This window comes from Cottoperca gobio, chromosome 9 (assembly GCF_900634415.1).
Source record: "Cottoperca gobio chromosome 9, fCotGob3.1, whole genome shotgun sequence".
In the NCBI taxonomy this organism is placed as follows: Eukaryota; Metazoa; Chordata; class Actinopteri; order Perciformes; family Bovichtidae; genus Cottoperca; species Cottoperca gobio.
Window position 1 is genome coordinate 25,116,670 of NC_041363.1, and position 22,667 is coordinate 25,139,336.

Here is a 22,667-nt window from a genome sequence, read left to right on the forward strand (position 1 = left end):
AGATATATTTCAGGAGTTACAGATGTTTTTAAAATTCCAACAGTTGAAGTTAAGTCATTACCAATTGAGGTCAGGAGGAGATTAATTTTGTCTCTAATAATTATAATTTTATCGTTAAAGAAACTCATAAAGTCGTCACTACTGAGAGATATAGGAACAGAAGGCTCTGTAGAGCTGTGGCTCTCTGTCAGCCTGGCTACAGTGCTGAAAAGAAACCTGGGGTTGTTCTTATTTTCTTCTATTAAGGAAGAGTAATAAGCTGCTCTGGCATTACGGAGAGCCTTCTTATACGTTTTAAGATGATCTAACCAGACTAAACGAGATTCTTCCAATTTAGTGGAACGCCATTTACTTTCAAGATTTCTCGACTTTTGTTTTAGTTTGCGGATTTGTAAATTAAGCCATGGAGCTTTCTTTTTCTGTTTTATGATCTTCTTCTTTAGAGGAGCGACAGAGTCGAGTGTTATTCGCAGTGAGGCTGCAGCGCTATCAACAAGATGATTAATTTGGGAGGGACTAAAGTTAGCATTGGAGTCCTCCATTATATTGATATTGAGTTCTGGTATTGTATTAAGTGCTGATAGAATCACTTCCTTAAATTTAGTCACAGCACTTTCAGATAAACATCGAGCGTAGGATATTTTGCCTACTGGCTTGTAGTCCAGTAACAGGACTTCAAAAGTTATTAAAAAATGGTCTGATAAAAGAGGATTATGTGGACACACTGATAAACTTTCAATTTCAACACCATATCCCAGAACAAGGTCCAGAGTGTGGTTTAAACAGTGAGTTGGTTCATGTACATTTTGACTGAACCCAATTGAATCTAATATTGAGATAAATGCATTATTAAGGCTGTCACTATCAACATCCACATTAATATTAAAGTCACCTACAATAATTACTTTATCTGTTTTAAGGACTAAATTTGATAAAAATTCTGAGAATTCAGATAGAAATTCAGAATACGGAGCAGGAGGGCGGTACACAGTAACAAATAAAACTGGCTTTATTGTTTTCCATGTTGGGTTTGAGAGCGTAAGAACAAGGCTTTCAAAAGAGTTATATTTTAGTTTAGGCTTAGGATTGATCAAGAGGTTTGAGTCAAATATGGCCGCAACTCCACCTCCTCGGCCAGTACCTCGAGGAATGTGAGTATTAATATGACCAGGTGGAGTGGATTCATTTAGACTGACATATTCTTCATGTCACAGCCAGGTTTCAGTGAGACAAAATAAATCAATCTTATTATCTGATATTAAATCATTTACCAATCCAGCTTTCGTTGATAAAGATCTGATGTTTAAGAGCCCACATTTAATTTTTTGATTTAGTTGCACTTTTGCAGCGGTGGTGTTTATTTTAATTAGGTTTTCATGTATAACTCCTCTTCTGTTAACCATAGACTTGATTAGTTTCAGTGGTCGTGGGGCAGACACAGTCACTATGGGGATTTGAGTGGGTGACTGCCCGGAAAGAAGCACAGAGAAGTGTGTAAGACTACAACTCTTTGTCCTGGTCTCAACTCTGGGTTGTCATGGATTAGGTCCACTAATAGACTGTGTAATATTATTGGATATGAGATCTGCTCCAGCCAAAGTAGGATGGATGCCGTCACTCCTAATCAGACCAGGCCTTCCCCAGAAAGTCCGCCAATTGTCTACGAAGCCCTAAGATAACATGTATGAGAAGTCCTTAAAGTGCTCACAATAATAGAAGACATCCATTGACTATCTACAGTCCCATGAGAACTTCATCCGCAATAGAATTGTGATTTGGTCAAAAAATTCCAGAATAAGCAAGTAAGTGCATGGACCTTAAAGTGCGGTTTAAAGAGTAGCTTTACTGTTTTGATTCGCTCTCATAGCGTTGTTTAAAAACAACTTCCTGCTCAGCAGCAAACAACAGACAGACACAGTCAGAGACTACCTGGTGAACACTTGCTGCTTTAAAGAATTACTTTCTTTTTACGAGATGTCACCTGAGGTCAGGGCGGTCAAAACGATGACTCCATTGCAGGCAGATTTTAGACACACTGATTGTTTAACTCAAGCAAAAAGCATGTAACATGGGAGGGCTTATATAGTACTATATATAGTACTGCAGAAAATGAAGTCTTGAAATTATAAATCTGACAAAAGGGTGCCGGTTTTCTTTCATCTTAGGCCTTGGCACCAGCGAGCGTCTGGCAGTTCTCTGCTGGCTGCTGCCTCTCTGTCTGTGTCTCCTGGGGTCCCTTTCATTGTAGCCATTCTTTAGCACAACAGTATATTAAGACAGAGCGAGAGCGACAGAGAAGGGGGAGGCAGCACCGGCCACAGACTAATACGATTCTGCTGGATCGGACCAATAAAGCGCTCACAGTGACACCTGACAAAGTGAAGTGGTTAACCAGGACCCAGGCAACAACCTGCAAAGTCAAACGACACTGTGTTTTTATTTAGCATCAGCCAGCATTTTAAGCTTGTGAAACAAGTACGGACATGATACATAAAGTCAGCTGAGAGCAGAGTTGTGTTAACAGCTTTAATGGTTGTTAAGGAAACTGAAAAGGAGCCTTCAGGTGGCTGCAACACGTTCAAAGATCGAGTTTGTTGAGCATGATACAAGTCATACATTAATTCCTATTTAAGACTTCATTCTTCACATCTTACTAATGCAAATGCACTTAGTAAAACATTGTTGAACTTCTATATGTTGTTGTAATATGAAAGGATATTTTTCTGTGAACAGTGAATGTATCTTCTAACAAGTATTGTGCGCATCAACACCTGATATGTCGTCTTCCTCTGTGTCATAGAGCTCCATTGTCGCCCAAAAACTATTCAAAACACATCAATGAGCTTCACTGTTGCACTGGGGGACATGCTCCTTCATTACCATGAACACACACTGTAATTTAATTTGACACACATAGAGAGCATAACAACTACTGTGACCAGCTCAGTAATGCCTTCATTACCCTTGAATAAAACCCTGCTGTAATTATCTATTTGAAGCTCAGCAATTCAGGTCATATTTACAAAAATATTTCGTCTTTAATCTACAGGGTATTTCTGCAACAAAGTGATGAGGTCAATCATTGTTTTGCTCCTTTGCACGAGTGCTTTGGCGCTGTGTTGTCACTCTTTAGATTTATGATCAAACAGTGGTTTTCTGTCAGTATATTTAATAGTGTCTGGTGTTTTAAATGAACTTCTTTCAAGAAATGTAGCTCTTCCACTCATCTTACAGTTTATACTTTATGTAAACAAGAGACTGTGGTTGACATGAACGCTGAATTGTTGTATTTTTATTGCAATGTTTCTGTAAATTAAGACCACATTTCCCATAAACCCTGCTGCTTCCTGACCCTCTTGACCATCCATGCATGATTAAAGAGAAGAACTGACTGACAGCCGGTATAAATTCTTGCAGCTAAGCTAACATGCTCTTGACTAAATTAAAACGTGTACATGCAGACCCCAGGAACACTAGCTGATATTCAGCTTTAATAAACAAGAAACTGCTCATATCCAGAATTAACAGTTAGAAGTTAAAGGCAAAGTTATAATTTTGGTAAATACACTTATTTTCTTTCTTACTGAGTGAGAAAATGTTATCAATGTCATGTCTTTGAGTACAGCGCTGGAGCCAGGACATCTTTAGCCTAGCTTATTAAGATGGGACACGGCCTGGCTCTTTCCAAAGATCAAGAATCTGCCTAACAACACATCTAAATGTCTTTAATCAACATGCTGTAACTTGTTAGCTTAATAGGGTTAGGTTTGGTACCATTGTTCCAAAACCAAAATCTGTGCTTGCAAGAAGCAATAGGCAATCCGTGCTATAGCTGCAAGCGCTGCACAAACACGTCCTGACAGCTCCGTACTTCACCCACATGAAAGTGGTTTCAATGTTCTCATCTCACTCTCAGAATGCTTTTCAGCGTGTTTCACAAAAGTTTAACTATTTAGTCAATTGAACTTATTGGGCTGTATTAATGTCAAAGGTCAAATAGGTATAAATTGAAGAATTAGCTCGACAATTTGGGATATTTGCTTTTTAACCGGCTAGCTTAGCTTTGCACAAAGACCGGTGACATGGGGAAATAACTAGCCTGGTTCTTTCCAACGAGTTACAAAATCTGGCTACCAGCACCTCTAAAGTTCACAGCGGAAGCCCTAAAAAGGCAAGTGTGCTTTCTCTCCTGTGTTCATGACTTAAGAACAGGTGAACAAAGGTTTTTACAGGATAACCCTTCTAAGTTCCGTAATTATTTTCCCCCTCTGTTCCCCACTTGTTTAGTATTTTTTACAGATTTTACAAATAAAAAGTCACTTAGAAAAATGATCCAACAATTTAGATCAGACTTATAAAATGGATCTCCAGAAAATACTTCTCTTGCCTCTCAGGGCTTCCGTACTGTAGTAATTTGTACAAAAGCCAAAGTGTTAAAACTACTAATTGTATTTCTTATTCCTGGCTGGGACCAGTGGAGTGGTTAGCGACTAGTCCACAAAATACCCCACCGTATTGATATAGCGTGATATATCGTCAGTGAACTATCGTGAGCAGACTTTAAGGCCGTTGGACGGTCAGGTTGGCCTGTTTTTGCTTATTTCCAGTCTTTAAGCTAAGCTAAGCTAGCTGGACTGTAGCTTCCTATTGACCGTACAGACATGAGAGTTGTATCACTCTTCTTATCTACCTCTCTGACAGGAAGATTAACAACTGCTTATGTTGATTTATCCCAAACTGAAACAACTTTTCTCATTTTACTGCAGCAGTAACTTTCAGATTTGAGGTGTAAACACTTACAAATGTACTGAATACTCTGTTTAACTGATCACGTGTTTTAGTCCTGTTGTAAGATAAGAAGGTTTATGTTCTTTTTCTTACTTATCGCACTGGGTGGTTTCATCTAAAAGGAAAGGGAGGATACGGCGATGCTGTCTTCAGTGAGCCTGAGGGCGTCAGTAACACCTTCCCGCTTATAAGGCGACTGCAGATATCAGATTAGAGGGAGGCATGCAAGGCTGGTGGTCCCTCTGTGCTACTATACTGTACATCCTGTGTGTCTGAGACCTGCACTGATCTCCCGCAGGATCGTCCGGTTTCCCTGGCAGATAGGTGAGGAAAAGGTTCGACGTGTCTTTCGGGAAGCGCTGAAAATCTGGAGCGACGTCACCCCACTCACCTTCACTGAGACCCACAGTGGGAAGGCCGACATCCGCATTGACTTCACAAGGTGGGAGGACTGAGATGACATATGACATAACACCTGCTATATGTGTAGATTAAATAAAGACAGATATTATTGCAAAAGGAATGCATTTGTTGTGAAAAGAAGAGAAAACAATTTTTCGCCACTTTGGTCCAGGCTGAAATATCTCAACAACTGTTTATTTATTTGCCTGAAATGTGGTTCACACATTCGTGTTCCCCTCAGAATTAATTGTAATAACTTTGGTGATCATCTGACTTTTCATTTAGCATCATCATCAGGTCAACATTTAGTCTGTAGAATACTTTTCATGATTTTCATGGTTTATGATCAAATACCTGCAGAACTAATGGCTTTCCCATCAAACCAACTGTGTGTTGGTTGGAAACATTGTGTCTGATAATTAGCTAATGTTAGCATTAGGGTTACAACAGTATGAGATGTTTACAGTACAAAAAGAAATCTCAGAAAATATCGCGTTTTCACGGTATCATGGTACACTGTATTACACTATTATAATAATTATTATTATTATTATTAATATGATCCAGGATTGAGAATAGGTCATATTAAAGCATGTTAATGTACAGTACATGTTAGCAGCACTATAGCACCTTCAATTAACTAAACTAAACTAAATGAAAAATAAAATCAGCTGTGAGCATTTGAAATAATGTCCTAAGATTATTAGAAATGACCATGTACTGCAGACGATCATTTTCATGTCGATTTGCAGGTTGTTTTCCGGATTATTCGATTCATCAGGTCTATGAAATATCAGAATAAAGTCCATGAAGCACAAAACACAAAGACTAGTATTAGTATCTAGTACTAGAAGTCAAAGATAAAGATAATAAAACTTTTATAAATCCAGACTTTTTCACAAATAATTAACACTTTGTTAGTAGTAGTATAAGTATAATGTTGATTTGTCACCTTTTGTGATACAATGTTGTTTTTACAGATTATTTTAAATTCTTGTTTGATGCCAGAGCCTCCATCCAACATCTGCTCACAATCACAATGTCCAATCAACAATGTGTCTGTAGGAAACATATGTATGTATGTATATGTATATACATTAATGACGTTGTACAACGTTAATCTTTAAGAGCGTGTGTTTTTAATATATCATTATATTTCTTTTGGTGTATTTTCTGATCACTTACATTTAATTCTCTGTATTCTCCACATGTAATCCTCAACTCCTCAGTCAACAGATACATGAACATTTTAAATCAATGTTTTAATTTGGGGCAGATCACATCACATTTTGACAAAGATCTTTTTTACAAAGAGTTCCAGAGAGCCACAAAGATAGAAACGAGAGATAGAAGAGCGGGAAAGGACAAACAGATTACAGATTATGAGATCTGTTTCATCTTTGAAATTACTTAATTTTCTTTTGTGTAGCTTGTTTTGTTTCTTCCTGCAGCCATATCTTGTTTTTTCCCTTATGAATCATGATTCAAGTTTTACTGTTCGTCATGTCACAGCAGTCTTTGTTTGACCTGCTGCATGAATATAATACGACAACGGTCTATGACAAAAATATGGATTCATACACCTCATTATTGTTGTTCTTTAAGGATTTACTCTGACTAACGCTGCACAGCCCCACATGTGTATCTCATAATCATATAATAATAATAATCCATCCATCAGACGATGGATCCGCTTATCCGGGATTGGGTCGGGGTTGGTAAAGTGCAGCCCTGGCGGAGGCCAACATTCACTGGAAACGAGTCAGACTTACTGCCGAGTATCCGGACACAACTCTCGCTTTGGGCGTACAGGGATTGGATGGCCCTCAAAAGTGACCCCCTCACCACATACCCCCGCAGCACCTCCCACAGTATCACCCGGGGGACCCGGTCATACGCCTTCTCCAGATCCCCCCATAACCCGAAGGCGTAGGGAGGCGACCCTCTCGCCCACCGGGGTAAACTCCAACGTAGCAGCGCTCAGCCGGGGGCTAGTGAGTATCCCCACCCCGGCCCGACGCCTCACACCTTGGGCAACTCCAGAGAAGAATAGAGTCCAACCCCTATCCAGGAGTACGGTTCCAGAGCCAAGACGTGCGTAGAGGTAAGCCCCACCAGATCCAACTGGTAGCGATCCACCTCACGCACTAGTTCCGGCTCCTTCCCCCACAGAAAGGTGACGTTCCACGTCCCCAGAGCCATCCTCTGCTGCCCGGGTCTGGTCTGTCGAGGTCCCTGACCATCACTGCCATTCGTGTGACAGCGCATCCGACCCCAGCGGTTTTTCCCATGAGTGGTGGGCCCACAGGATGGATGGATAGGAGGCACCACGTAGCTTCTTTGGGCTGTGCCCGACCGGGCTCCGTGACAAACCCGGCCACCAGGCGCTCGCTGTCGGGCCCTCCCTCTGGGCCTGGCTCCAGACGGGGGCCCCGGGCTTCCTCCGGGCAGGGTCTCTCCTTTCCTTTCCCTTTTTTTCATGAAGTCGTTTTTGAACCATTCTTAGTCTGGCCTCTCGCCTGAGACCAATTTGCCTTGGGAGACCCTACCAGGAGCACTAGGTTCCAGACAACACAGCTCTCAGGTTCATAGGGACACACAAACCTCTCCACCACAATAAGGTGATGGTTCCCAGGGAGGCATATATAATAATAATAATAATAATAATAATAATAATAATAATAATAATAATAATAATATTAATAATAAAAAGAATAATAATAATAATAATAAGGACATTGGAAATATGGTGAGCAACATGGAATATGCTGTGTGAGGAAAACAGAGAATAGGTGAACAATTACTATAAATGTATGCCAAGACCCAAAAAGGGGGAAATAAAATGTATATCAGAGTTAAGTTAATCAAGTTTATAATTAACTGATTAAACTTAACTGATGGTAAAGGTAAAAGTGTGAAAATTAACTAAATATCTTTGGGTTTTTGTATTGGTGTTGTGTTGGTCGAAATTATTATTATTTTTTTTAATATGTCAACTTGTTTTGTCATGTGTAAAGTTTCACTTATAACGTTCATCAAGCTTTAAACCTTCAGAGTGGCTTGTATGCTCACCAGAGTGTTTGATTTACGGACCTGCAGGTACTGGCATGGAGACAACCTTCCCTTCGACGGCCCGGGTGGGATCCTCGCTCACGCCTTCTTCCCTAAAACCCACCGACAGGGCGACATTCACTTTGACTACGACGAGTCATGGACCCTCGGAAACCACATGGGTGAGTGTTTGTCTGAACGGCTGTAGAAAAAAGATTTTTATTTCTTTAGTAGAACATAAAAAAATTATTATTTTAAAATAAATATTATTATTATTATTATTATTATTATTATTATTATTATTATTATTATTATTATTATTTCCTGAATACAATTCATAAAAAGGATGGGTTCACTGGTATCAGAATCAATTCATTTTGCATAATGACCTGCTCGATTTTATTCCTAACATTTCTTGGATGAAAACTTATCCTCAATAGTTGAGTTCATCATCGGCTGAGCTATGTACAATACAAGTACAAGTAAAATATATGTGACATGTGTAACATGAGGCGCTGTCAGGGCGTGGATAAGGGTCCAGGGATATGAGTCAGCAGTGAGGTACTTTTTTATGACTCTTCGTTGCCACTGTATTGTCTCAGGTAGCAAAATCCTGCCGTCTGCCACCGCAAGCAAGTCAAAACAACCTATTTCCAGACACAATTTCAAGCAGGTGTGGTATTACATCCTCTGAGGCTTCTCTACCCATCCCCTGCAGGCACAGACCTTCTTCAGGTTGCTGCCCATGAGTTCGGGCATGTCCTGGGCCTGCAGCACTCCCGCGAGCCGGGAGCCATCATGTCCGCATACTACTCCTTCTCCTACCCGCTGAGGCTGAGCGAGGATGACAAGCGAGGCATCCAGTACCTGTACGGAGCTCATCCGCAAGTCCTGCCCTCACCACCACCCTCGCCTCCACCTCCATCAAACCCGGAGACCAACGAGATCGTCACAAATGTGAGTGGAGCTGATGCAACATTTAAAGAACCAGTCCTGGAGTGAATAACTGGAAATGTCACAGAGGGATACAGGCACACAGTATGTTAGCATGTCTGAAGACATTACAGTTCATTTAGCTGACGCTTTTGTCCAAAGCGACGTACAAACAATCATGAGGATACAACTCCGAACAGCAAGAATCTTGTAAGTACAATAGCTTCAAATAGTTACAATCCTTTAAGTGCAGAACAATAGCTTCAAATAAGCCAAACCAAGTGCATCATACAGAAACAATAGAATATGAATTCAACCATTAGCTACAAATAAGCCAAACCAATATAAGTGCAACATACAAAGAACCTTTTTATTTTATTTTTTTCGACATTTCGTCTTGTTCTTATTGTCAACATATCCAACAACATGTTAGTCCGTCTCTCAATACAATTCCATTTGTTCCTACTGAAGACGTAAAGCTTTAAAAACAGCTCATAAATACAGTATATAGTTTATATAGTTTTTTTAAGTAAATAGTGTCTCGATATGAAATGTCTTCTATGTTGTATTGTTTTATTGAGCAGCTTTTATAAATATCATTTTTGTTTCCTACCTTTTTTTGATCGTGTTGAGCTCGTTCATTATTTTTGCTCTTACAAACATTAACAACAACAAAAGATTTATTAAAATGAAAACATTGAATATACTTTAAGTATATTCCAAAGTACAAATTCAAGAACTTGACCTAAAATAAAAGCAACCAACGCATTAGGCCGTCTAATCCCAGTGGTTCCTACTGACATAAATCTAACATAACATTGACTTAAAAGGGTCAAACAGTGCATTTGTTAGGGACTATTTCCAGCGGCGGATTAATCTACATGTGGTGCTCTAGTGAGTATTTGTGGCGGTGTATGTGGGATTGAGTCAAAGTAAACTACAGTGTGTTCATGGTGATAAAGGGACAGGTCACCCAGTGCAACAGTGAGGCTCACTGATGTTTTTAATAGTTTTTGGACAACAATGGAGCTCTGTGACACAGAGGAAGAAGATATCCGCAGGGAATACTGTGTAGGATTAATTCATTTTTTTGGGGTTCGTTGACAATAAGAAAACTATGGAATACCGGCCTTGTCCCTTAAGAGGCGGTGGTTTCTGTGGCTATAATAAACTTAAATAGAGTGAATATCTTTGAAACTTCCCCACATCATACATTTGAACCACAGATGACGAATGAGGGTCAAAGGCAAAAGTCATTATTTAGTCTCATAGGAAAACACTTGGAAACGGTTCCATTTAAGATGGTTTTTCGCTTTTTAAAACTTAACTGAGAGGTCTTTCACTGATTTTGGGATTCTTTCAAACAGAAAAGAGCTCCTTAACACTTCATACTGCTGCAATAAAAAGCCCTCTTGTGAGAAACTTAACGGTTACGTGATGTGTCTCACTTCCAGCCCGACGCGTGCCAGACAGACTTTGATGCCGTGTCTATGATCCGAGGGGAGCTGTTCTTCTTTAAGTCGGGCTACGTTTGGCGGATCAGGGACGGGCATATGCAGAGCGGTTACCCAGCGCTGGCGTCCCGTCACTGGAGGGGGATTCCCGACAACATCGACACCGCCTTTGAAGACAAGTCAGGGAATATTTGGTTCTTTCAAGGTGGGCAGTGAGGACGTTTGAGCTGTGCCGTTATGTGGTTTATGGTTTCATGTGAGGGCAGGATCATCAAGTATCATGCACTCTTAGGCAAGTTTAAACAGGTGTAAAATGGTATTTAACACAGAGCCATGAAATTATTGCATTTAGGTTTGTGAGTATTTCCATTACATGTGGTTAAAGTAACATGTGCAACAGTGTTTGTTTCAACCAGATGTGAGTGGCATATTTTTTTCCACCACCACCTCTCTTTGTTGGTTCACTGTGTGTGTGTGTGTGTGTGTGTGTGTGTGTGTGTGTGTGTGTGTGTGTGTGTGTGTGTGTGTGTGTGTGTGTGTGTGTGTGTGTCTCTCTCGCTCTAGACACAACTGACAAATATGTGGATTAGAGTGCTGCAGGGATGAATTTGCATGTATTTTGCATAAATAAAGCGAGCTGGCGGTGTAAGAAGATGACATCCCCATTATTAATCCTGCATACAAAGCCCTGATTGGGCAATTTTCTTCCACAAATGGGTAAACAGCCAGACCACTTAATCGTTTCCATCTTGGCTTAACATTTTTCTAGGGGGAAGTCACTGACTGAGACCATGACTGAAGGGATCTTAAGATTTAATTTACCAACAAGAGTTGAATGGCGTCCATTCTTCACTGTCTCTCTCTCTGTGGGCAGGTGAGAACTACTGGGTGTTCGATGCTGAGATGCAGATCAGAGGGCCGGAGTCCATCAGGAGTTTGGGTCTGTCGGTGTCCGGGGTCCAGGCGGCGCTGCGCTGGGGCCACGACTCCAACTACGACACCTACTTCTTCAAGTCAGGCAGCTACTGGAGGTTCAGCCCACGTGACAACAGGGTGGAGTCCGTCTACCCGCGCAGCATGCAGGACTGGAGCGGAATCCCCAACGATGTGGACGCCGCCTTCAGGGACATCTACGGTACAGTCAAATGACAAAAACTTTACAAGTGAACGAGGTCCTATATACAAATGTCCCCCAGGGATAAATAAAGTATCGAGCTATCTTTCGGTTTTGGGTTTAAAAAGGTATTTTGTTTGTTATGAGTCGTCAGTTTTGAAAATCTGCACAGTTTCTTTTTTCCAACTCTATTGAGTGTTTAACCCACCTTGTTTGGACTGCTCAAACACATTCCTGATTCATTTGCTAACCGTCTGTCAATCTTGCAATCACAAGAATGAATTCAAATTGAATTCGCACAATATTTGCGAGATCTTTTATCAGATCCTTTGATTTTAATGGCCAAACTAGAGGCAACGTTTTCAAACCAAAGTCAAAGAAAAAACAAATGTCAGCACCATTGTAACTCTGGTGAGAAGTTTAGAAAGTGTTAGAAAGTCTTACCAATAAAAAGGTTTTTGGCAGATTATTTACACAGGATGTGTTTTCTATCTTTCAGGCTACGCTCACTTTGTCCGAGGTCGACAGTACTGGAAATTCGATCCCGTTGGCATGAACTCTTTGGAGGGCTATCCCCGCTACATCGGCATGGACTTTTTCGGCTGCAGAAACGTTTGAGTCTTTAACTGTGGAGAATCAAATGAACACATTTTTGACTATGAAGAGGAGTTCTTGGAGCAGAGACGTTTGTATGCTCACCCTGCGGATTCAAGAGAGATGAGTCTCCTTTAAATCTGTTTATGCGTTACTCCATTTATTGAATTACATCTCAGGAAAACCAAGTTATGATTCCTCAGACTTGGCACCTCCTGTGCAGCTATACTCATAATAATTTTTGCACATTTTTGTCACCATAAGGCTGAGATCTGGGCCTTGTATTAACGACGTGTGATGCTGCATCGTTCTCACTTCCTGTCTTTGAGCCTGACATTGAGACTGATTTTGGTTTGCAGACAGAACCAGCACAGACTGTAGAGGATGTTTTCCATTTCAATCGTTGGTTTTTTTTCCTCACCGACTGACTGCTTCAAGTGTTTGAAGAGTGACATCAAACTTACAGGTGCAGAAGGCAGTTTTGTACATTTGTTAACTGTAGAAGCTCGTCCGAACCTAGAAACCATTCAACACGATGTTGGTAAACAAACGTTTGATGATGTGATCACACATGCAGTTGATTTTCCTGACAGCCTGACTCACACTGGCCATGATTCAGAACATGAAACAAAATCCACATTACTTTGAAGTTGCTCTGTTATTATACAGAGGTTTGGAAAGCTGCATAAAGATTCTTTTGTGACACGGTCGTAACTTTGACTTACCAGCTGAATGTGTCCTGCTCAGCTTTCATACCATTTGGGGTTTTATGTCCTGATGTTAGTCTCTCAGGCAGCACTCACTGTCATGCTGTGTGGTGTCACCAATAGTCACGTTTCTAAATGTAGCTTTTAACCGAATTTCCTGAAAATATGCAAAAGCAGATTCGGATCAATCCACTACTAATGCAAATGTTAGGAGTTGGGCGAACAATACATAACTATGTGGAAAACATGAATTTTATGTGTATTTCATGAATTAATTTGAAGGAACGTTACCGTCTCCTCAGGGTTGGTTCAGTAATGAGTGACGTTTAAGCCATATGATTCATGTAAGTCAGGAAGTATTCATTATTAAGTCTTACTTACTTAAAGTCTTAGTTCATCACATTTTGTTTTTATCCATTCACCAACTTTTTCACCTCAACTAAGCGTAAAAGCATTTTTTTAAGTGCACCTAACCACACACACATTTGTAGGGCTGATAATTAGCAAACTGTGTTGACAGCGCTGCCATTTGAAAGCATAAAGTTATCATGAAGTTATTAGATTATTGGTGATTTCAGTGCGTGTCAAGTGTTTAAGAGGAAGTATTGTATTTATTTTTCATATTTGGCCAAATTGAGCAAGTGTACAGGGTATAAGTAGGGATGTGATTTAGGCTGTTAACATGTCTGACTTTTTACATCAAATATTTACTCATGTAGCTATTAGACGTTGTGTTACCTACTTGTTCTCCCTGACAAAACAAAACTTCTACATTTAATACAATATGAAGGCTTGAAGAAATAATCATGTGTTTAGTAAGAAAAAGGATTTAACATTACGCTCATGTTTTGATGTCACTCTTCCAACATGATGATATGAAGATGTTAGTTGTTGGGATCACTCACCAGTCTGCAGGGTGAGTCTCTGTGGCGGTGAAAATGCTCCAGGGCGCCATCTAGAGTACGGCACGGTCACCCTGCAGGAGGCGTGAGATGCTTCCTCATAGTTTGTGCCTGTCATGTCTCATGCCTCGTGAAGTCATTCCTTATCTACAACATAACGTGGTGCTCTATTCAGGGTGGTCCGTGTGACACATTCAGGGACAGCAGCTGCTGCGTGGATCAGCGCTTCTCAACACTTAACGTTCTTTCTGTTTTTGCTGAATCACTAGAAGAAGCTAGAGTTGAGTTGTCACAGGCTACACGCTGGATAAGTACATTCACTCAAGTACAACTTTGAGGTTATTTTCATTTTCTTTAAACTTAATAATTAATTAATTTTTACATTAAAAAAACACAAGATAAGTTGAAAATACTACACATTGTTACAGATCAAAGCTGTCCAAAACCCACACTACATACTAATCACCACAGTACACTGTTGTTGCAGTTAGTATACAAAACAAACAACTTACTTAACCTTTTTATACGATGTCCGAAGTCATTTAAACTGAGACTCAGAAACATCTAAATATTCTTTTTGGTTTTCAAAGATCTATTTGGAGCCGTTTCACCATCATCCTCAATTTCCTGAATGTTTTTAGATGTGAGCAGCTCCTCTACTTCCTTTATAGGTTACATTGTGGGAGAATAGTGTGCATGACTTACACAATTCACCATATTTAGTATGTGTCACTTTTTCCAGTGTGAATACACTACAGACTCTAAACCTGCCTAGCAGTAGTGTGTATCTGGATGTGGGACATTGTGAAACAGTGGGTTGTGACCTATTACCAGTCTGTTTTTTCAGACATCTATGAGTTGTTTCACCAAAGTGACATTTCCCCTCAAAACTAAAAATGTTGTTTTTTTCCTTCTTCTCTGTCACCATCCATCACCTCACGACCCCTCAGATTTATCTAGTGACCCTTATGGAGGTGCCCCACCCCAAGGTTGGGCACTTCAAGCAGCTGCAGTAAAATGCTGCTCTAACATTGATGCATCAGTATTAACAATTAAATAATGTAATGTATTATCATATCAGTCTTCATATAACTTTTGCTCTAAGCACATTTCGCTGAAAATATTTCTGTATTTTTTTTTAATGCAGGACTTTTACTTGTAATGGAGTATTTTTACACTGTTGTATTGGTAGTTCTTCTCCCACCACTGCTGGAGAGTTAAAGGATCTTACAGACCTTATAGACTCATGTTCTGACCTCTTTGTGGGTCAGGACACCCAGGTTGAGAACCGCTGTGTCCCTGTTGCAGCATTGAAATGTGAAGGCTCAGTACAGACTGTAGTGTTCATCAGATGTTAGTTTTTCAGTGCAGGACGCTGACGAGTCATTACACTTTTCATCGTTCAGACTTTGTTGTTGTTGTTTGAAACATTTCTGCAACTCAAGTGTTAATCAGTGAAAGAATATTTATACACAAACAACTTAGCAAACGTTTGTTGTACATACATGTCTTTGATTATTATGTTTTTTACTCATATGTAGCCTATACAACATGTACATTGAAATGTATGAACTGCGTATTGTTTTCTTTCTAATAAAACCATAACCCTTTTACCAAACTCTGTTGTGTCTGGTGAGATCACAGTTGATTTACTGTGGAAATTTAAAACTACACATACTCAAATACATTTGATTTTGACCAACTTACCGGACTTCTCTCTTTGTGTTGAATATGAGAACAATATATATATATATATATGTTTTAAAAAAACTAGTGTATTGTGTGAATTTAAAAGGTTGAGACATAAATTCACTTTCCAGCAAAATCTGAATATTTTTGTTAACATCACTAATGAATGTCAATATTTTTTTATTATAAAACATCACATGTATTTCGTATTGGACTGTATTTAAAATGTTTTTTCTACAAAACTAATTACAATTTGGCAGAAAACCCAAAGATCTTTGCTGTTACAGAATGATGTGCTTCTTTATATATTTTATAGACTGAATCATCAGTGTTTTAACAAATACATCAGTAATAATATAAATATATCTGTAGTTTAGTTTATTTTCATTAAAAGTGACTATAATATGTTAGAGGTTTGCAGTTTGTGGGGTGGATGGTGTTAATTGATGGGTGAATCTGATTGGCAGGTGGCAGAGCGGGGGCGGGGCTTGGGCCGTTCATTCAGGGAGTAAATGATGGCTGACAGTGAGGCAGCAGCAGCAGCGATGGCTCACAGCTTCACTCAGGAGTATTTTCAGATCCCTGTGGTGACCCGAACATACACGACCGCCTGCGTCCTCACCACTGCTGCTGTGGTAAGAAACCACAACAACAACAACAACAACAACAACAACAACAACAACAAGAACAACAACAACTACAGAGTTTAAACGCAGACAATTATTTAGCTATAGTAAAAAAACAATAATTTCTTAGTTTGATTTCTGCTTTAAATGTCAAATAAATTGATGGAATAAGCAGCTAACCGAAAATAAATGTCTTTTAATTACAAAATGCAAAATTTACAGTTTATCTTCCTTGTAAATATAATTTAATTCTGCTTTTTATTACTTCCTTTAGTGCTGCTTTTATGTACTTTGTTCTATTGTATTGTTTTATCATATTCAAATAAAAAATATCTTGAAGTTTGTCTCTACATGTTGTGTGAGTGTAGCAGAGTAGGAGCTACTGCTGAATTGCATTGTGCATTCCTGAAATGTAACAACAACAAAGCTGAACCTGAAGTGTTGGCATTGGAAAGAATTGAGGTGTCAGCTGAAGTGTAAAGTAGTTGTAGGTTAATTATTGAGCTCAGTTGAAGTGAAAGTGGTGAACACAGTGTTTTCTGTTTGTTGAAGTGGAATCACTGGCTGCAGTTGAACCTTCAACTCATTTACAGAGTGTGAGATGAAAGCAGTTGAAGTGTCAGTTACAGAGTCAAAAACAACTGCAGTTGAAATGTTTGTTGATGTGGAAGTGATGAAATAGCTGTTAAAGAGTGAAAGATTAAAGGAGCTGAAATGTGGTTGACAGGAGAAAGTTAAGTGTAAGCTCTGAAGTTGAAGTGTAGGAGATGAAGGCAGTTGAAGTGTCAGCTTAAGTTAATCACTGGGCTGAAGTTTTAGTTTAAGCATTATCACTGAATGCATCATTTAAATAATGTAATGGGTGAAAGCAGTTGAAGTGTCAGGTAAAGTGTGAACAAAAAAAAAAAGCACATGAAATTTAAGTTATAATCTAAACTCTGAACTCTGAACTGTCAGTTGAAGACAAAGAGATAAACAGTTTCATTTTTAGTTGCGGTAAAGGAGTATAAAAACATTTACCAAATGTTTGATCTCACACTATAATGTAGTTGTACACGGATATAAGTACATTTTTTGTGTTTATTAATGAACAGTATGTAGACATATGGCAGACGACACAGAATATGTAGATATGAAGGGCTCATACTAAGCTAACAAAAACACAATTCTTAGTTTCAGGTGATTATACGCTTATTAAAACAGAGTTATGAATATTACATTCCATGTCTGCCAATAAAACCCCTCAATCCTACACACTAGTGTTTTAAAGTGTTACCAATGCAACAAATCAAATATCCCAAAACATATCACTATACATGAATTATTACCTAACTGGCTGATTAATTTCAAGCTGTTTCTTTTTTGTAGCAACTTGAGGTCATCACCCCCTTTCAGCTCTATTTTAACCCCGACCTCATCATCAGAAGATACGAGGTAACATTTATTAACTATTCAAAACATTGAAAACATGGTCAGAACTACATTTTTACAATCTTTTTTTATTCTCAGATATGGCGCCTGATAACCAGCTTCCTCTTCTTTGGTTCTCTTGGATTCAGCTTTGTGTTCAACATCATCTTTCTGTATCCTTCATCACAGAATTGATACCTCACTACTATAAAGTCTAATAATAGATTCCTGCAGCAGAGTCCTTAACTTAAGGAAGTTATCGATACTGTCGGATGCTGGAGGAAGGATGTTTCCGGGGAAGGACAGCGGATTTTGTTTTCATGTTCCTGTTTGGGGGAACCGTGATGACTGTATCCTTTAGACGTTTAGAAAATGTTTTACTGCAATGATGCTTAAACTACTGCTGTCATGACTTCCTTAAAGGGGACGTATTATAATAATCTCACTTAGTTTAAATTTAGTACCAGTGGAGCGACATGGAGCTTGGCATTTAACAACATATATTGCAAAGATGAAAGATATGTTAAAGATGAATGTACGTAGAAAAGTGTCCATCGCTATTCTCCCGATTGTTCGACCAATGCTCCAAAACAAAAACAGTCAGTTATCTCATTTACTGAAAAAAAAAAAATTTAGCAAAATTTTGCAAAATTTAGCAAAATTTAATTAAAAATTAATAATAATAAAATAAAAACACTTAAAAGATTATCAAAATACTTTTTTCAATATTTTTATTGACTAACTGATCAATAGAGCAATTGTTTTAGTTATTCCATGAAAGCTGCCCACAGTGAGTTCTGTGGATAATTCAGAAGTATCCCACACATTATTTCTGGAGAGATTTTACTCGGTGACAGACCTCTATCTGCAGAGTTAGATACCACAAGAGTTGACTGATGAAATATGTGTTTTGTAATTGTATTTTTGGGTGAATTGACCCTTTAAGGTGGAACATTTTTATGTTTTAGTCGCTTCTGGCTAAAAGCATGTAAAACCAGCCTGTTTGTTTTTGATGCTCAACAGTTTGTAGCCAGAAGCTCCTGTTCACATTCCGGTTTAATGATACAGTCCTGGGCCTGTTCACAGCAGACGTCCCCCTGGGCTGTTGTGAAACGGTCAACGTGCAGCTTTATGGGTTTGTCTGGAGCCGTGTGATGTTTCATGGACAGTTTTAAATGCAGGTCTAATTCTGTTGTGATATCAGAGCTGAGTGTATTATCAGGACAGTAACATGCTTCAGTTGGCTTTTATTGTGAAGGGTTTAGCAGTCCGTAAACAACAAGCTGTGACGTATACTGTACATGTATCAAAGCCCATTTCTGCCAGAAAAATAAATATTAAAATTCATAAAAAAATTAAGATCAAATTGGCCAGTCAACATTATGATATAAAGTCAAAAGTGTGTTAAGATTCACATAATATCATAATTATGACACAAGTCAGATTTAAGATCAGATAGAACTTGATTTATCCCGAGGGAAATTGTTGTGCAGCAGTTGCAGTACAAAGAAGGAAAGAGTGCAGAAAAATAAAGATTGGCAATAATAAAAAAATATACACATGCCAAAAGTAAGCTTTAGACTTTTTAACAAATGTATCATACGTTTGATTTAATATGTCTCAATTTTGCCTTAGTAAGTCGCATTTTTTATTTAAAATTTCAAATGTTTTGGACTAAATGAGCTATAATAAGTCACAACTTTTAATCTACTGATGAAAATATCAAAAAAATATCAAAAAAATTAAACTTGTGATTTCTTCAGTTAAATTATGGAATAGTCCGTCAATATTTCTTAATTTTCATTTAATAAGTCAACCTTTTAACTTAGTATCTCATCATTTTGAGAATTTTGACTTCTTATTATAATCATTTACTAAGTCAACATATTGAGAAAATAAGTACATTACAGTTACTCAATCTTTATTTTAAAAATATTTACAACTTTTACTTTTATCAACCATAAAGTTTCATTTTCTTGGCAGAAATGGGCGTCCATATGAATGAGATAAGAGAAAAGATCCTTTATTTTTAGTTATAAGTTGTTATCTCTCCAGCTGCCACTCTACGAGTTCAAGTTTGACTCAAACATTGAGGATATTTCTGCAGGTTTCTCTGAAACTTTAACCTCCACATAAACCAGCCGCTCTCAGGTGTCGCTTTTACTGTCATAATGAAAACAAAACCAACCGATTAGTTTATTAACCTGAAGGCCCACAGCTGTTCGGTCTGTTCGCCAACGTCTTCTTCCTGGGCCAGGCCTTCATCATCATGCTGGTGTACGTGTGGAGTAGAAGACATCCGCTCGTACGCATGAACTTCTTCGGCTTCCTGAACTTCCAGGCGCCTTTCCTCCCCTGGGTGCTCATGGGATTTTCGCTTCTGCTCGGAAACTCCATCGTGGTCGACCTCCTAGGTATAAAAACATTTCAACAAACGGCAACAAAATCTGATAATTAACCTGTAACTTGTTCTATTAATCTGCTCAGATATTTGTCTTACATCATGTAGAGTTCAGGAAGGCTGCACAGTCCTAATACAGCTGGTCACTGTATGAGGAAATAGAGTATTTGTTGGGGACTATTTTCAGCGGCGGATTAATCTAAATGTGGTTCTCTAGTGAGTGAGGCAGCAGGACGGTGTTTGTGGGATTGAGTGAAAATAAACAGTTTGAGTTCACAATGAAGGACCATGTCACCCAGTGCAACAGTGAGGCCCGTTGATGTGTTTTTCCTCAGGTATCAGTGTCGGTCACATGTACTACTTCCTAGAAGATGTGTTTCCAAACCAGCCGGGAGGACGGAGGCTGCTGATGACTCCACAACTTCTGTAAGATCTTACTGGGGTCCAACACATGTATTCTCTAAACTTTTAGTCATGTCAGTTATGTGACTTATCACAATTATTTTCGTTCTCTCCTCACAGACGGGCCATGTTTGACCAGCCGGAGGACCCAGACTACCGTCCCCTCCAAGAAGAGCAGCAGGGAGGAGATCTGCAGCAGGACGAGGAGCCGCACAATTAGCTGAATCATGTATGATGACAGTTAGAGGAAGTGGATCTGTGGAGCCCCGAGTCTCTGCAGAGGGCAGTCGACACGTATGACTGAACTGCTTTTCAGCATCATGAACATTTACAATGTTTTTTACTTTTGTTTTTTTTTATGCAAAAGTATTTTGGACTTTATAATAACTTAATATAACTTAATAATTTTAACTGCGGAGCGTTCATCCACCTTAATGAGCAGTTTCTTTAAGACAGACACCATCATTTAAACATGCAATGAAAATACAGCAAAATGGAATAATTGGGAGTAGAAGGACATCCGCAGTTTCTTTTTTCTTGGAAAGCGGAGTAGAAGAAACTTAAAAAGACACCCTGTAGCGTTTGACCACGACTCAGCAGAGCGATGTTTTTACGAGTGGTATCGTGCACGAGCACGATGGGCGGGCAACAACAAAGGAAGTGAAGAAGAAGATGGCTACCAAGTCAACACTGCAGAATTTTTTTTTATTATAAAATCAGCTTTGCAAATGTAGCCCTCCAGGATCCACAAAATAACACTGACGGTAAACGGAAACTTTGTTTACAAGAAAACTCCACAGGGCACCTTTTAAAGTTCGCTAATTATATTTGTTTTAGCTTTCAACCGTAACTTAGGGTCTTCATCAGGGGGCATCACGTGACCTGGTAATAACAGGACAATGTATACGAGGAGAAATTTTAACCTGTTTCTGAAAACCGTTAGAAGCGTGGGTGCATAAAGAGCTCGTAAATGGACCTTTGAGTTGAGATTATTCCGTCACATGTAATGTTCAAGGTCCGGAATGCACTTCCACGCTCAACAGAATTTATGTTCCAATTCGAGAGTTTGTGTTGATGCTCCAATATTTACAATATAACAGACACAAGAGACTGATCCACTAAGACTTTGTGAGCATAAACAAATACACACATCCTAGTAAAAGAGAAGTAAGAGCAGCTGTAAAGGAGCAGGACTGACATGATGACTCCCTCTCCTGCTGTTGTGTCACAGAACTGCCGACGGCCTGAAATCCCACAGGCCCGTCTGCACACTCTGCACTTTCACCCGCTGCCTTTGTGGGTCAGACACTGGGGGACAAAATGCAAACTGCTTAGCACAACAACAAGCAAACACGTCTCTGTGGGCGCGTCCAACAATAAAACACACACACCATCCCTCAGAACACCGCACTGCGGATTAATACGAGCCAAGAAACCAATTCTGTTTCAACACTATTTCTTTTTCCTTGTCTAATAGAAAAACATCCAAAGGAACATTTACAGTAAAGATTATTATGGGATGAAGAACGAGAAATCCTGATGTACAAAGTGGCCTTAAATAAAGAATTAATACACAAAAACCTTGAAGTCGTGAAATATTGAATTGCGATTTTACTGATTTATATTTAAACTGTAAACATGTTCCACAAATTAAGCTACAGCCTTCCATTTGTGACTTACAATAAACAAAGACAATGACAAACTTGTGTAACCTGATAAAATAATGCAGGTACTTGTTTTTGGAGGTCCTCCCAAAGTTCAGTTCAACATAAAAACATTCCTTTTTCTACAGAAGTGGCCAATTTAACTCACATTAAGACATTCCTTTGCATATTTGACTAAATAAGTCTACAGCCCCACTAACAGCTGAGAGGCTGTATCAAAGCACAACGTTGCTAACATTGCCATGCTTTCATGCTCACACACACACGATGCTGATGCTAAGCAGGTATGTTTAACATCTTTGTTTAGCGCGTTAGCATCCAAGCATTTGCTAATTAGCACCGAACTCGAGGTGCAGTGGAGGCTGATAGAACGGGATTAGTTCTGCAGGCAGTTCATAAACCAACGTGTTGGACAAAATGAAGTTTAAACCTAATCTAGGGTTAAAAGTCAAAGGATCACATAAATTATTAAAACATATTCTGAGGGGAACATGAATAACATTTTCAATTTCATGGCAATGCATTCAAGA

The 22,667-nt window shown here is 39.0% G+C and overlaps 2 protein-coding genes across 3 annotated transcripts in view; both read left to right on the forward strand.

Annotated features, from left to right (window-relative positions):
• The window catches only part of mmp11a (matrix metallopeptidase 11a), a 29,551-nt gene extending 16,735 nt beyond the window's left edge, over window positions 1-12,816 (forward strand). For both annotated transcript variants that reach the window (XM_029438762.1, XM_029438763.1), the window contains exons 3-8: window positions 5,087-5,230; window positions 8,290-8,423; window positions 8,960-9,198; window positions 10,629-10,833; window positions 11,503-11,763; window positions 12,242-12,816. In XM_029438762.1, coding sequence (XP_029294622.1) covers window positions 5,087-5,230; window positions 8,290-8,423; window positions 8,960-9,198; window positions 10,629-10,833; window positions 11,503-11,763; window positions 12,242-12,360 — 1,102 coding nt within the window. In that variant the 3' untranslated portion in view covers window positions 12,361-12,816. The remainder of the gene's footprint in view (window positions 1-5,086; window positions 5,231-8,289; window positions 8,424-8,959; window positions 9,199-10,628; window positions 10,834-11,502; window positions 11,764-12,241) is intronic.
• A 3,347-nt stretch (window positions 12,817-16,163) lies between these two features.
• Window positions 16,164-22,296, forward strand: LOC115013675 (derlin-2-like). Its single transcript, XM_029440128.1, has 7 exons — window positions 16,164-16,269; window positions 17,629-17,694; window positions 17,770-17,843; window positions 17,927-18,020; window positions 19,889-20,084; window positions 20,407-20,497; window positions 20,594-22,296. The coding sequence occupies exons 1-7, from the start codon at window positions 16,180-16,182 to the stop codon at window positions 20,691-20,693; spliced, it is 711 nt and encodes a 236-aa protein (XP_029295988.1). The 5' UTR covers window positions 16,164-16,179; the 3' UTR covers window positions 20,694-22,296.
• The last annotated feature ends 371 nt before the right edge of the window (window positions 22,297-22,667 follow it).